The 16,362-nt window shown below is 46.2% G+C and overlaps 1 protein-coding gene across 1 annotated transcript in view; it reads right to left on the bottom strand.

Moving 5' to 3' along the window:
• Window positions 1-10,741, bottom strand: part of LOC145414580 (LIM homeobox transcription factor 1-alpha-like) — a 28,731-nt gene extending 17,990 nt beyond the window's left edge. Inside the window, exons 1-2 of the mRNA XM_080284098.1 lie at window positions 10,557-10,741; window positions 3,144-3,364 (exon numbers count right to left, since the gene is read on the bottom strand). Coding sequence (XP_080140224.1) covers window positions 3,144-3,364; window positions 10,557-10,741 — 406 coding nt within the window. The remainder of the gene's footprint in view (window positions 1-3,143; window positions 3,365-10,556) is intronic.
• Window positions 10,742-16,362: the final 5,621 nt, after the last annotated feature.

The raw sequence follows: 16,362 nt of genomic DNA on the forward strand, positions 1-16,362 counted from the left end.
GTGTTTAAATTGTACCAGAACAAGGGGTAACGAGACGGTTTTTGAAGCCTCTGACTGTTCCTATCTCTCTCACGTGGTTAAAATCGTCTGTCAATAACTTCAATTTTTATCTTATGGAGTCACAGTGGCTGCAACCCCCCCTCTCATCTGAATGTCAACCCAGTGGACTGCAGGCTGGTAATGTCCCCGCTCCTGTAGCCCACCATTATCCCCAGCCTGGGGGATGGGGGGGTTGAGGGACGTTTGTATAAATGGGCAGCTCCACCGTCCAGTTATATCAGTGCCACCACATGAAGGCGTCCCTCTCCAGCATAAAGGACAGACTAAAAACAAGCGCCACGAGTTAGCAATGAAGCGACCTGATGGCTCTTTCAGTCGCGGTGCTGCCATCTATTGAGGCGAAGAGGAGACGGCGAGAAACAAGTGCCATATAGAGACAAATCACTAATAGAGGAGAATTTTTTTTTTTTTTTTTTTTTTTGGGGGGGGAACTGAGAAAAAAATCAATATTGGGGGCGAATCCTTTTTTTTTTTTTTGGGGGGGGGGGGGGGGGAATCCTGGAGACCTCCCCCCACTGCCCCCCTCCTCCTGAATGGCCCTAACATAAAGCGAATACTATGTGCTTTTTGACCAATCACCCCAATTATTGAGCAAGTTTTGGAAATGGTCCCGACAGAATCATAATCCTAGTTCGTTCTTTGTTTTTTTGGTCTTTCTTTCCTTTTTTCTTTCTTTTTTCAGCCACCTCCCGCCTCTTCCCTCCCAAAGTAATTAGCCTTGAGAATATCCTCCCTCCTTTCCCCTTTTAATTTTTTTTTTTCGATTTCTACACCTTAAAGTTCACTGTCAGTAAATTAATCCTCATCCTCATCATCACTATCATCATCCAGACCATTATTATCATCCAGACCATTATCATCATCATCATCATCATCCAGACCTCCTTTCACAACCAAGGGTGGGGTTAGGAAGGGTATAGAGGGTCAGAAAAACATATGATAGAAAAAATACTAACCAAAGTTTCCTCAAACGACTGGGCCACACTCCCATTCACTCACCAATCAAGCCACCGGAATCCTGCCTCCACCTGACAGATCCGAGCTCATTCCACACGCAGCTACACATACACCTATCCCACACAGTAAACCCGGGGACAGTAAAATGAAACAGGGGGTGCTACGCTCTGATAATACACTCCCCCACACAAAATTCATCCAGCCAGCTCGATCCCCTGTCAGTTCCCTCGCCTCACCAGCTGCCATACCTCTCTTCCTCACACACACACACACACACTCATCAATTAACCATCATCATCATCAACGTCATCATCGTTAATTAATAAGGACATAAATTTGTGAGTGGTCCATGGGCGGGAAACACTCCAAGGAACCGCCCCAGCCACAGGATGCCGCTCACCCCCCGGGACAACCTCAAGGGGTGCCAGGACAACTTCAGGGGGCGCCAGGACCTCAAGGGGTGCCAGGTCAACTTCAAGGGGTGCCAGGACAACCTCAAGGGGCGCCAGGACCTCAAGGGGCGCCAGGACAATTTCAAGAGGTGCCAGGACAACCTCAAGGGGCGCCAGGACAATTTCAAGAGGTGCCAGGACAACCTCAAGGGATGCCAGGACAATTTCAAGGGATGCCAGTGCATCCCTTCCTGCAGGGGGCGGGGGGGCAGCTCACGTGGGCGGGGTATCCGTGGGCAGCCGGGCCCCTGCAGCTTGGGGGGGCACTACCGCCGCTGCCCCGCCTGTCCACCCTGACGAAGGCGCTGCTGGTGTGGGCGGCGGTGATGATGGTGATGTGGTTCATAGCGGGGGTGATACTCTACACTGTCTTCTCATGAACCACACGCACACTCACTCAAATTCACACTCAAACCCACTCAAATTCACACTCAAATTCGCACTCAAACCCACTCAAATTCACACACACTCACTTAACTTCGGAGACCCTCACTCAAATTCACACTCAAACCCACTCACATTCGCACTCAAACTCTCAATTCACACATACACTTATACTTAAATTCGGAGACCCTCACTCAAATTCACACTCAAACTCACTCAAATTTACACTCACTCACTCAAATTCAGACTCAAACTCACTCAAATTCACACACGCACTCACTTAAATTCGGAGACCCTCACTCAAATTCACTTTCATTCACTCAAATCACACTCAAACCAACTCAAATTCACACTCAAACTCACGCAAATTCACTCACTATAATTCGGAGACACGCACTCAAATTCTCACACACACTCACTTAAATTCGGAGACCCTCACTCAAAGTCAGACTCAAACACACGCAAATTCACACGCACGCAAACTCCCAAAGCGGCTAAATACTTGCTGGTGTGAGCGAGAGTTCTGCCATCATTGTAACCCTTATAAGTTACCTAAATCCTAGTTGGGGTGGCCACAAACAAATCGCCTCCACGTCACCCCGTCCTCAGCTATCAGACTGCCTTTCTCCTAACTCACACCTCTCTCCCTCATCTTAAAAAAAAAAAAAAAAAAAAAAAAAAAAAATCTCCACTTCTGTCCATCAGTCTAATGTTCTTCGCGGCTGAGAGGCTTCGTAGCACCTCTTCCACTGCGATTTATTTTGCCTATTCTCAAAACATTCCCCTGAATTCCATCTACATATATTTCTAAATCGACCTATAGTTTACTCACTTTAACTTGGCTTTTTCGTCCTTGTCAATTTCTCTTAGTGTAAAAAAAAAAAAAAATACTACGGCTCTACATCCTTTCCTCTTCATCTGTACATCTTCCCTAAGTCTAAACCCATCTAAGCTACAGGAAGAACAGTGCTAATACTAACTCGGCCACTCACAGGTGTAACAGGTAAAATAAATCGCTAAGGAAGAGGTGTTACGAAGAATAAGGGGTAATTTATTTCAACATCTTCCCTCAAATTAATCTCCATATCTTCCCTCTAATTTAATTCAACATCTTCCCTTTTATTTATCTCCACATCTTCCCTCTAATTTATCTCCACATCTTCCCTCTAATTTATCTCAACATCTTCCCTCAAATTAACCTTAACATCTTCCCTCTAATTTATCTCAACATTTTCCCTCTAAAGCTACAACAACAACAGTGCTCGGCGTAATACTAACTCAGCCACTCACTCTGCGGCCCGTGTTGCTGCAGTAAAAACATCTCCTTCTCGTAGTCAGCGCGGCAGAACAGCTGGTGGCCGCGCAGCACGTACTGGTCGCCCTTCTGCAGCACCTGGCAGCACACCACGCAGGCGAAGCAGTGCAGGTGGAAGACCAGGGCCTGCGCGCGCATCACCAACTCGTGCGGCAGAAGACGGTCCCCACAGCCAGCGCATTTGACGGAGAAGAGTCTGTTGGGGGAGAGAAAGAGGAAATAAGGAGATATGTGAACTTATTAACTTTTTATTTATCTTTCTTTCTTTCTTTATTATTATTATTATCATTATTATTATTGGCACTGGAGGGGTTAGATATACCAGCAGCCTTCATTTCTCTGTTTAATACAAGAGGCTTCCCCTAGGCTGAAGGAAATCGTCTGAGGGAAGAGAAAAATTACACACACACACACACACACACGATTCAAGGAGTTAACGCTCAAGGATAGATACATTAAAAGTCTGAATGAAAAAATATAGATCAATGGGATATACAGTATATAACAACAAATAAGGAAAACTGGGTACAGCGATATAGATAGATAGATTGAGAGAGAGAGAGAGAGAGAGAGAGAATCATAAACCCAACAGATTGACTCACACACAAAAGACAGATACACACTATAAAGACGACGATGATGAAGATGAGGAGAAGGAAGATGAAGCTGGTGATGATGATGATGATAATGATGATGATAATAATAATGATGAGAAAGAAGAAAAGAAAGAAAAGGAGGAAGAAAAAGAAGAAAAAAGAGAGAGAAGGTGGAGAAGAAGATGATGATGATGATGAAATGAGACTGAGGTGAAGCAAGACTTGACTCAGTCTCTTAGCATAAGGAGGAAAACGATGAGTCAAGGGGGGGGGGTGAGTCGGAAGGAAAGATGACTCAGACAATAGTGTGGAGGTAGGTTGGGGTCCCTCACTATCCACTCACTTGATGTAGCACTCTTCATGTGATTCTACACTGAGTGACAAGCCAGACACACGAACAGATGCCGGGTGGTCAAGTGGGTTACGACGCTCCAGAGGGACGTGGCATTAAGGGTTTAAGTTCAAGGGTTGGCTGGGTTTTAACAGTTTGCATAATACTGCTAAGGGTAGAGCGACTGGTCATATCGCCTTAAATGATAGGAATGATTAGCCTAGACTTGACTCCTACGCTCCTGATGGGGAAATAAAGTACAGAATAATACTGATTGATGGATAGACAGACAAACGAATAGACAGGTAACTGAAAAATGAATAAAAGACCGAATGACGTAGATAAACAGATAGATAAGTTGAAAGACAGATAGATAAATAGATACAGACAAACATATAGATAAACAGACACAGATAGATAGACAAATAGATAAGTAACAAGGGGTGTGATGTGAATTCAGTGACCAACCCCTCCATTACGACCCGTTTTCTTTCAATTAAAATAGTTGGGGCGGCAGCAGTAAAGACAACTAAAATAATAATAATAATAATAATAATAATAAAATACAGTAATAATAATAATAGTAATAATAAAAATAATGAGGCAGGTAACCATTTTTTCTTTCCTGGTCAAAAAAACAAAAAAGATATTGAATTTATAAATGAAAAGTGGAAAGAAATAGTTCGGAATTTTGAATGAAATGTTAAAAAAGTGAAATTTGGGATTAGAGAGAGAGGGGGGGGGTTAAAGGCAGAAGGGAGGGAGAGAAATTTACAGGGTGTAGAAGCATCGAGTTAGGAGAGAGAGAGAGAGAGAGCGGCAGTGAGTCAATAACAGTGAGTGTGATATCGTGAGAGTGCAATCGAGTGAGAGTGAGAGGCAGGGGCAGAGGAGAGAGAGAGAGAGAGAGAGAGAGAGAGAGAGAGAGAGGGGGGGGGAGGGGAACAGGAAAGGAGTAAGGGGGATAGACAAGAGGAATTGGGAACAGGGAGAGACAGGGGGGAGGGGTTTGGAGAGAGAGAGAGAGAGAGAGAGAGAGAGAGAGGGGGGGGGACAGGAAAGGAGAAAGGGGGATAGATAGACAAGAGGAACTGGGAACAGAGAGAGAGAGAGAGAGAGAGAAGCAAAGCCAGACACGGAAGCTGGGAAAAGAGAAAAAGAGAAGAATTCGGCTCATATCAGCGGCTCCAACAGCTCTCTGGCAACCTGTATGATAGCACCCACTGCCACCACCACCACCCCACTCCTCTTTGTAAACAACACACCCCATTGGCCCAAAAACCCGCGCAAATACACCCATTCCCATCGCCGAAACACAAAAAAACAAAAGCGCGCGCAAAATAACCCCGGGAACTCGGCCCCCCATACAAGCGGCAGCCAATGAGAACGCGAGTACGGAGAGGCGGGAGGGAATGGCGGGTTGTCATTGGCTGGTTGCGTAGCGGGGTTGCGTGTTCTCGGAGGCCCATTGCGATTTCGGTGCACCTCGCTTTTTTTTTTTTTTTTTTTTTTTTCCCGGTGCTGCTGTCTCGCTACTATCTCGGCCTCGTAGTCTCGCTGTCTCGGTCTCGTATTCTCCCTCTCTCTTGAATTCAAACTCGGTGTTATCTCGCTTTGTTGGTGATGTTTTTCCCTCCCTCCTCTCTCTCTCTCTCTCTCGGCTTGCGTAACAGTCATTTCCCCGACATTCCTATTTACCTTTCATTTTTATTATCTCCTTTGTTCTTGCGTCCTCTCTCTCTCTCTCTCTCTCTCTCTCTCTCTCTCTCTCTCTCTCTCTTTCATTGTATAACTGTACTTTCCCCACTATTTCAGTTATCTTCGTTCTGCACATTCTATAGGAGATAAAATTCAGCCTTCAGTCCACCAGGCTTACGTTCTGACGAGCCAGGAACAACAGCAACTACCAATACTATCATAACTACTGCTATTACTACTGCTACTACCACCACTACTACCACCACCACCACTACTACTACTGTTACTACTACTACCACTACTACAACGCTCTTGATGGTCATAGGAGAGAGAGCAACCATTCACCGACTCATCATTTCCTGACCTCTGACAGAATACGCCTTGACCTCTTCCGCATGACCCCAAAGAGAGGTCAATTACTTCCTAATATGTCAGGTCACTCCCAGAAAAATTCGAATTCTGAGAGAGAGAGAGAGAGAGAGAGAGAGAGAGAGAGAGAGAGAGAGAGAGAAGGGAAATGAAAAGCTAGAGAAAAAAATGAAAAGAGGAGGGGAGCTAGGCTGAGAAGAGGGAGGGAGAGAGGGAGAGAGAGAGAGAGAGAGAGAGAGAGAGAGAGAGTCATAATAAAAACTAATTGACAAAATCGAGGGAGTTAAGCTTGCTAATATTCTCCCTTAAACTCCGGATTAATGGATTTCCCTCCCTTCCTCTCTCTCTCTCTCTCTCTCTCTCTCACACACACACGTCCCCCAACCCTATTCCAACCATCTCTCCCTTGCTCCCTTATTTTTTCCCTTCTTCCCACCCTTCCTTCTGTCTCTCCCTTCCCATCTCTCTCTCTCTCTCTCTCTCTCTCTCTCTCTCTCTCTCTCTCTCTCTCTCTCTCTCTCAAACGTCAACATCTTAAAGTCACTCCGAGATCCATAAAGTTAGAGAAGGAAAGAGGGAGGGAGGAAAGGAGAGAGGAGGAATAACATTTTCTCTCCCTCCTTCCCTCCCTTCCTCCTTCCCCTCCTCTACCATCCTTCCTTCACCTCCTCTTTGTCCTTCCTTCCTTCCTTTTGTCTCTTCCTCCTTCCTTCAATTCCTCTTTTGTCTCATGTCTTTCCTTCATCCTTCCTTCCTTCTTTCTTTCCTTCTTTACGTCTCTCATTCTTGTCTCTCCTCTCTCCTTCCTTCCTTCTCTTCTCAAGTCCCCCATTCTTGTCCTTCTTTCCTCTATTTTTCCTTCCCTCCTACCTTCCCTCCCACCCTCATTCCATGCTCCCTTCCCTCCTTTTAATATAGCATTTTCTTCCTTCCTTCACTTCTTCAATCCAATAATCCTTCAATTCCTTCCTTCACTCCTTTCCTTTCTTCCTTCTTCCATCGCCCATTCTTCGTCTCTTCCTCCCTGCACTACCTTCTCCCCTCTCTCTCTTTCACACACACACACACACACACACACACACACACACACACACACACACACACACACGACCACAGGGGTAGAGTGAGTTTGGCCTGTGTATCGCTCTTCCGCGTCCGCATGTGAGGCCTCTCGTGTTTGTTTACATTATATGCCCGGCTACTGGTTGTCTGTTTGTTTGTGTTTGTTTATGCTCCACTATCAGATGTGTGTGTGTGTGTGTGTGTGTGTGTGTGTGTGTGTGTGTGTGTGTGTGTGTACTGTGTGTATGTGGGTATGTCTGTATGCAAGTATGTGTGTATGTGAATGTATGTATGTTTGCTGCATGTGTCTATGGGGGAATGTCTGTCTGTCTGTATGTGTGTATGTAAGTATGTGTGTCTGAATGAGTGTCTGCTATGTGTGTCTGGGTATGTATGTATGTATGACTGTATGTATGTATATATGTACGTGCTAGTGTGTGCATGTAGCGTACGCATGTGTATGTATGTATGTAAGTGTTAATATATTTTGCAAGCTTCCCACAACAGCCACATAAACGACCCCTCTCATGAACGGGAAAACTCTAGCCCTTCTCCCTTTGGCCCCAGACGCTTTTCCTCATCTTCCAATGATTCACGGGAGCCTCACTGATAACGTTATCTCTCTTATCTTCATGGCTCAGTTTTGCTTTCCCACGACGCAAAATTTCGAGGGGAATTTTCACCCTGGATTCGCTCTCTCTCTCTCTCTCTCTCTCTCTCTCTCTCTCTCTCTCTCTCTCTCTCTCTCTCGTTTTTGTCTGTCTGTCTGTGTGTGTGTGTGTGTGTGTCTCTCTCTCTCGTTTTTGTCTGTACGTGGAAAGAACAGAATGAAAATGTGTGAAGTACAGAAAATAAGGATCGGAATAACTCTCTCTCTCTCTCTCCTGGACGTACCCTTCAAGAATGTGCATTGGGGTGGGAAAAATGTGAGGTAGCAAAGGGAAGGGTTGCACTACAATAACCACCCCAGCACGGCACATATCAGGGCTGACAAGTTCTACATAAATATAACTTAATGTAACTTAATCTGATCTAACGCAACCTAAACTAACGTATTCTTATTCAATCTGACCTAATTTAACCTGACCTGACCTTCCATGACCTAGCCTAACCTAACCCAACCTAGCTTACTAAATCCTACCCTCACCTCACCCAGCCCACCCACACCAAACACCCCTGCCTACCCAGTCTATCCCTAGCCAATCTTACACTATGTTTTGCAGATCCTCGGTGTATGTGCCTCTCTCTCTCTCTCTCTCTCTCATTCTCTCCCTTCCTCCTCCAGCTGTCGCCAGGCAACACATGGGTCAGCCCTCCCTCACCATCTGACTCTCTCTCCCCTCTACCCTCCTTCTCTCTCCCTCTGTCTCTCCCCTCTACCCTCTGTCTGTCTCTCCCCTCTACCCTCCCTAAGCCTCATCCCTCCACCCTCCCTCTATATGTTCCCTCCCTTCTCTCTCTCTGTCTCTCCCTCCTTCCTCTCCACTCTCCCTTGATCTCTCTCTCCTCTCCTCCCCCTCTCCCACTGTCTCATTCCCCTCTTCCCTCCATCTATCTCTCCTTCCCGTCCACCCTCCCTCTCTCTCCTCTCCTCTCCCCCTCTCTCAGCAGTATATGCCATCACGTACTGCAATATTTAATGATACAAGATGAATATTCCTGTCACGAAGCTATCAGGTATGTGAAAGTACTTGACACAGAACGATGCTTTACCAGGATTCTATGTAAATATATAAAGTATTATTGTTATTATTATTATTTTCATTTTTATTACTATTACTACTATCAACACCATCACCATCGTTATTATCCTAATCATAATTATCATTTATATTTTTTAATTTATTATTATTATTATTATTGTTATTATTATTGCCAGACGATTTTACTCAGCTCTAATGATGTTTTTTTCAAACTGGAGGAGTTCGATACAGCTTCCATTAACCCCTTCACTACGAGTCTGTCCTAAGCTGAGGAAAAGCGTCTGGTCAAAGCCTAATTAAAAATGCGTCATCAGAGTGAAGGGATTATTCTCTCCCCTTCTCTCTCTCTCTCTCCTTTACTCTTTTTTTTCTTCTCTTCTCTCCTCTCTCTCACTTTATGTAGTTCTCAAACTTTTATCTTCCTCCCTCCCTCTCTCTCTCTTCCCTTCCCTCCTCTAACTCATTTTTTTTCTTTCCTCCTCTCTCCTTCTGTTTCTCTCTCTCCATCTTCTCAAACTTTTGTCTCCCCTCCTCTCACCCCAATCTTCCTCTCTCTCTCACCTCAATCTTTCTCTCTCTCTCTCTCTCTCTCTCTCTCTCGTGTAACACAAGAAGGAAGAGACCCATCGCTGTACAAACATATACTATCGTCTTTATTTACACGCCTTGATGCTATAATTACGTCACTGAGAGAGAGAGAGAGAGAGAGAGAGAGAGAGAGAGAGAGAGAGACTGACCACAACAAAACAATTCCCCTCCCTCTATTTTCTCTCTTTCTCTCTTTCCCCTCTTGTGGTCAGTTAATGGGAGGGGAGGAGGAAGAGAGAGAGAGAGAGAGAGAGAGAGAGAGAGAGAGAGAGAATGAAAACTGACATCCTTCACTCCTTATCAATCTGTATATATATTTCACTATCTATCTATCTATCTATCTGTTTAACTTTCTCCTCTGCTCTCTCTCTCTCTCTCTCTCTTCTTATCTCACTTCCTTATCTCTCTTTGTCGTCACCTCGCCAAAATCGATAACCCACATGACACCCTGATGCCTGCCTCATACCACCCTCATACCTGCCTTATACCACCCTCATACCTGCCTTATACCACCCTCATACCTGCCTTATATCACCCTTATACTGCCTCATATCTGCCTTATACCACCCTCATACCTGCCTCACACCTGTCTTATACCACCCTCACACCTGTCTTATACCACCCTCACACCTGCCTTATACCACCCTCATACCTGTCTTATACCACCCTCATACCTGCCTTATACCACCCTCATTTCTGCCTCATACCACCCTCATACCTGCCTCATGCCACCCTCATACCTGCCTCACACCACTCTAACACCTGCCTCATACCACACTCATACCTGTCTCATACCACCCTCATACCTGTCTCATACCACCCTCATACCTTTGTTGATAACTTTACCCACCTGTGACTTTATGACTGACATACGAAAGCAGCTGAGGAAACTTACAATAATTGGCAATATCATACTGAGGAAATTCTCTTACTGTCCTCAGGAGGTAAAGCGAGAGGTGTTTAGGAGTTCTTGCTATACTCTCTCTCTCTCTAAATTCACCCTGCACCCACTCACTACCCCGGCGCGAACCATCCACTCACCTTTCGTAGTCCACTTTGCAATAGATCTTGTTGTCTCGGGCGAAGCAGGAGTGTTGCAGCTGTACCCGGCACACGCAACACACGAGACAGTCTTCATGCCAGGACGTGTCAATCACCCGCATGATGAAGCGGTCTTGAATGGTTCGACCGCACCCCTCACACATTTCCACCCCCACTGGCTTCATGACCTCTGCAGGGGAGGGGGAAATGAGGGGTTATTAATGCTATTCAGAGGAAATGAGTGTAGTTATATCAGAGGAACTGAGTGGTTACGAATATCAGAGGGGAAATGAGTGTAGTTATGAGAGAGAGAGAGAGAGAGAGAGAGAGAGAGAGAGAGGAATTGTGTGTAGTTATGAATATCAGAGGAAATGAGTGGTTATGATTATCAAAGAGAGGAAATAAGTGGTTATGAATATCAGAGAGAGGAAATGAGTGGTTATGAATATCAGAGAGAGGAAATGAGTATTCGTTTCGTTTCGTTTATAAAGGCTCCAACATGCTTGCAAATGTCGGCCTAGTAACCAAAAGGCGGCTCTCCAGGCTGCTCGATCTCTGGCAGCCTCCCTATTTAGTCCCTTCTGAGGTCCCACTCTATGACCTCATCCCAGGTCTTTTTCGGTCTGCCTCTTGCAACCGCATCCCCAACGTTCACACCTCTCACTTTCTGCACCCAATTGTCATCTCCCATCCTCTCTATATGCCCAAACATCTCAGTCTACCTCTCCTCATCACAACACCAATGCACTCCAGTCCCATCCTTACTCTTAACTCTTCCATCGCGTATTATAAGCTTAGAAATGCTTAGAATGTTAGAAATGAGTGTTGTTTTTATCAGAGAGGAAATGAGTGTGGAAATGAAAGCTGGATAGTGGATATGAGTGTAGTTATTATTTATTATAAAGAAAAAAGGAGCGAATAGAATAACAGACACACACATCTCAATCTCCATGTACTGGCTTCATCACCTGCGTATACGGAGAGAGAGAGAGAGAGAGAGAGAGAGAGAGAGAGAGAGAGAGAGAGGATCTATTTAAGCCTCTCTCTCTTTTGTTTGGAACATTTTGACTAGCTGAGAGTTTCGAGCAAGTTGTGATGTAACTCTCTCCCTCTCTCTTTCTCTCTCTCTCTCCCTCCCTCCCTCCCTCCCTCTCTCTCTCTCTCTCTCTCTCTCTCTCTGCAGTAGCCTATCCTCACCCTTTCCAGACATTTCACCCTCCCTCACCCTGACTTCACAATTACCCTTCCTCATCCTGTTTTCAAAGTCCCCCTGCCTATCTCTGCCACACTGTCTCACTCTACCTTGCTTTTCCTGCCTCACCCTGCTCTTCCCTACCTTACTCTGACTCACCCTACTTCACTCAGTCTCAGCCTACCTCATCCACAAACACCCTGTATCCCTGCCTCATTCCTTCCCTGCCCTGCCTCACCCTACCACCTTGCTTCCTTCCTATCCTGGCCTTATCTCACCTTGCCTACCGTGCCTAATCCCCTACAACATTGTCTCCCTCCTATCCTGGCTTGCCTCACCTTGCCTACCCTGCCTGATCCTGTCTTCTCATTTCCCCTGTCTAACCCTGCCTCACCATACCTTACCCTGCATCCCTGCCGTACCATGCCACCCGGATTCACCCTCTCTCACCATGCCTAACCTTCCTTATCCTGCCTACCCTGCCTAACCAAGACAGAGAGGCAGGATAACTCGGCTCTGTTCCTCTCATCGATTCTCTTAAAGACGCTTACAGGATTCCCTCCCCCCCTCCTCCCGCCTCTCTCTCTCTCTCTCTCTCTCTCTCTCTCTCTCTCTCTCTCCGTCTGTGTTAAGGCAGGAGCACCCAAAGAGGACGGTCAAATCAGTGTGGTCTGTGTATCTATGTAACACTTTCTCTCTCTCTCTCTCTCTCTCTCTCTCTCTCTCTCCAGCCCTTCTTGGCCCGATCAGCCCTCGCCATCCCTATTCACAGCCCTATTCAGTCTTTATCAAGCCCTATTCAGCCCTATTTATATCTTATCAGTCCCTCCTCAGCTCTCTATGTAAATCTCCACACACACACACACACACACACACACACACACACACACACACACACACACACACACACACACACACAGCCCTCTTGAGCCCTGTGTGTAACTCTCCAGCCATATCAGTCCTCTTCAGCTACCTGGCGGCCCTTATCACCCACACGTCAGACCCACACTGATAGCAGATAACAGATAACACCTCTGATACTAACACCAGCTTTGCCTCCCCGCCCTGCCCTGCCCTGCCCTGCCCTGCCTTGCCTTGCCCTGCCTTGTCCTCCCACGCCCTGCCCTAATCTAGCTTACCTAACATACCATACCATAACACATAACACCTCTGATACGAACTCCCGCCCTGCCCTCCTGTAATCATCCCTGCCTTGCCTCCTTCATCTGCCCTGCCCTGCCCTGCCCTGCCCTCCTGTAATCATCCCTGCCTTGCCTCCTTCATCTGCCCTGCCCTACCTTGCCCCTGTCACCTGTCGTTGCCTCCCCTGCCCTACCCTGCTCCTCCTTGCCCTGCCTTCACCCTTACCATCACCAACATTCACCCTACTCTCGCCCGTCCTCTCAGAACCTCACTAGTTCTCTCTCTCTCTCTCTCTCTCTCTCACACACACACACACACACATACTGACACCAAAGTATGAACTATTCTCTCATGAAAATAGACTGAGACAGACAAGGATCTATCTATCTGTCTAAGCTGTTTGTATGTATGTATGTATGTTATGTATGTATGTATGTATGTACTATAGGTAGGTAGGTAGGATGGGAAGGAGGTAGACAGGTAGGCAGGAAGGCGAGGAGAGTGGGAGGTAGGTAGGTAGGTAGGAAGGGAAGGAGGCAGGCAGGTAAGTAGGGAAGAAGGTAGGTAGGTAGGTAGGTAGGTGGGGAAGGAGGTAGGTAGGTGGGAAAAAAAATCGTCTAGCATTATATTTGGAGAAAACAATAGAGTTACGGCGAACGTGAGAGGGTTAAGGTAGGAAAAACAGGGGAATACGTGTGTGTGTGTGTGTGTGTGTGTGTGTGTGTGTGTGTGTGTGTGTGTGTGTGTGTGTGTGTCCGTCTATGTATGTAACCATGATGATTCTCCAACACCAAAGAGAAAGTATAATCAAAACACACACACACACACACACACACACACACACACACACACACACACACACACACACACACACGGTTGCGAATTTGACGGGAAAATGAGGAGAGGAAGACCGAGAACGAGGCACAAGAGAAGAAAACTAAAGAAGACATCACCGTTATAGACACCTTGGATAAAGTCTGGGTCCTGGTGTAGAATAAGATAGATAGACAGATAGATTGATAAACAGACAGATAGACAGACAGATAGATAGATAGATAGACAGATAGATAGATAGACAGAAAGATAGATAGACAGATTTATTGTGAAGTCAGACTGTGCACAAGCCTAGGAAAAAAATTATTGACCTCTATCATATACAGTGCAATCAAATTACCTTAATCTTACCCTATCAGACAGACACAGGTAACACCACCACACCCCTGATTTGGTGAGGAGGGGTTAACTACATATATATACAAGTTTAATTACTATTATTTTCCCCTCAGCCCTAACCAGCTCTTTTCTATAGCCCTTTTCAGATCTTTTCGTAGCCCTTACCAGCCTTTTTTCCAGCCCTCATTAGTCCTTTTCTTGTCCCTCGCCTAGCCCTCAGCAGCCCTTTCCCGGCCCTCAGCGGCTCTCAGTCTTTATCTCTTATCAACCATACAGCTGTCACCTCCACTCATCAAACGACTCACAGTTCTCACCCACTCGCCAGCCCCCTCCCAGCCCTCAATCAGCCCTTCCTAGCCCTCTCCTAGCCTCAATCAGCCCTATCTAGCCCTCTCCTAGCCTCCAATGGCCCTTTCTAGCCCTCTCCTGGTCCCAAATAGCCCCTTCTAGCCCTGTCCTAGTCCTCAATAGCCCTATCTTGCTCCTAGCCCTCTCATCTCAAGCCCCCTTCAGCCCCTTTCAGTCTTTTCCTAACCCTCCACACCATACCATTTCCCCCCTCACACCTACTCACCCTTTCCTCCCTCCCTCCTCTTCCCTTCTCTCCCTCCAACCCTCACCTCTCTCTCTCTCTCTCTCTAACACCAGGGGGGAGGGGGTGATAAAGTTGTCAGTATTAGTGTTAAGGGCTGTCAGCACCCTCACTATCTGCCTCCCTTCCTCCCTCCCTACCATGCCTATATCTCTACCATGCTCCCTCCATGCCTCCCTCCCTCCCTTGCTACCTACTAAGCTCCCTCCATACCTACCTACCTACCTACCTACCTACCATGCCTAAGTCTATATCAAGTTCCCTCCATACCTACCTACCTAACTACCTACCTACCTTGCCTATGTCTCTACCAAGCTCCCTCTATGACTCCCTCCCTACCTATCTACCTACGTACTTCCTACCTACTCTGTTGACTGTCTGCCTCATTGTCTCCCTCCCTTTCATCACTCCCTTTATATGCTAACCTCCCTCCCTACCTACTTCCCTTTCCCTCCCTCTCTGCCTTCCTCCATCTGCGCCTCCCTACCTCCCTCCCTCTCAACACTCTCTCTATTTGCCTACCTCCTTCTCTCTTTCTCTCCCTTCCTCACCCTATCTCCCTCTCTGGTACCTCCTTCCCTCCCTATCTTCCTCCTCCTTGTATTCCTCCCTTTTCCTCCCAACATCCTTCTCTATCTACCTCCCTCTGTTCTTTCTCTCCTCTCTCTCTCTCTCTCTCTACCATTCTTCCTACCTACTAACCTCCCTGCTACTTCCTCCTTGCTTACCTACTACTGCTTCGCTACCTACTCCTCTGTCTCCCTTCCTGCTTATCTCATTCCTCGTTACCTTCCTGCTTCCATTCCTCCTTCTTCCCCTGCTTGCCATCCTCGTGTACCCCTGCTGTTTTAAATGCCTCCTTTCCTACCTTCCTCCCCAACCCTACCTCTTCCTACCACAACACTGCCACCCCACACTCAAAACACATCACAGCCACCACCAACACAAACCAACTCACCTACCTTTAACTTAACCTAATTTGGCAGAGTCTGACCTAAGCTAACCCAACCCTAACCTAGTCTACCCTAACCTTCCATAACCTAATCTGTCCTAATCTAGCCAATCCTATCCTAACCAAGCCCATCCTTTCGTGGCCCAGCCTTATCCAATCTAGCCAATCCTATCCTGATCTCACCTACCTTACCCTAACCCACCCCAACCTAGCCTACCCTCCCACAGCCTAACCTGACCCAACCTAACCTAACCTAACCTCTCTAAAGCCAAGTCATCTAACCTTGCCTGCCTAGACGGGGAGGTGGGGTGGCGGGGCTGCGTGAATAAAATGCATAATTTCCCAGCAATTTATCCCAACAAAATAATTTTCCCAGCAATTTACTCGATCAAAATTATTTCCCAGGCAATTTTTACCCGATCAAAATATTTCCCCAGCAATCAATCCTTTTAAAATAATTTCCCCAGCAATCAATCCTTTTAAAATAATTTCCTCAGCAATCAATCCTTTTAAAATAATTTCCCCAGCAATTTTTACCCGATCAAAATATTTCCCCAGCAATTTATCCCTTCAAAATAATTTCCCAGCAATTTATCCCTTCAAAATAATTTCCCAGCAATTTATCCCTTCAAAATAATTTCCCAGCAATTTATCTCTTCAAAATAATTTCACAGCAATTTATCCCTTCAAAATAATTTCCCAGCAATTTATCTCTTCAAAATAATTTCACAGCAATTTATCCCTTCAAAATAAT

The sequence above is a fragment of the Coenobita brevimanus genome, chromosome 100 (assembly GCF_032717465.1).
Source record: "Coenobita brevimanus isolate Jiangsu-jjx chromosome 100, ASM3271746v2, whole genome shotgun sequence".
NCBI classification, from domain to species: Eukaryota; Metazoa; Arthropoda; class Malacostraca; order Decapoda; family Coenobitidae; genus Coenobita; species Coenobita brevimanus.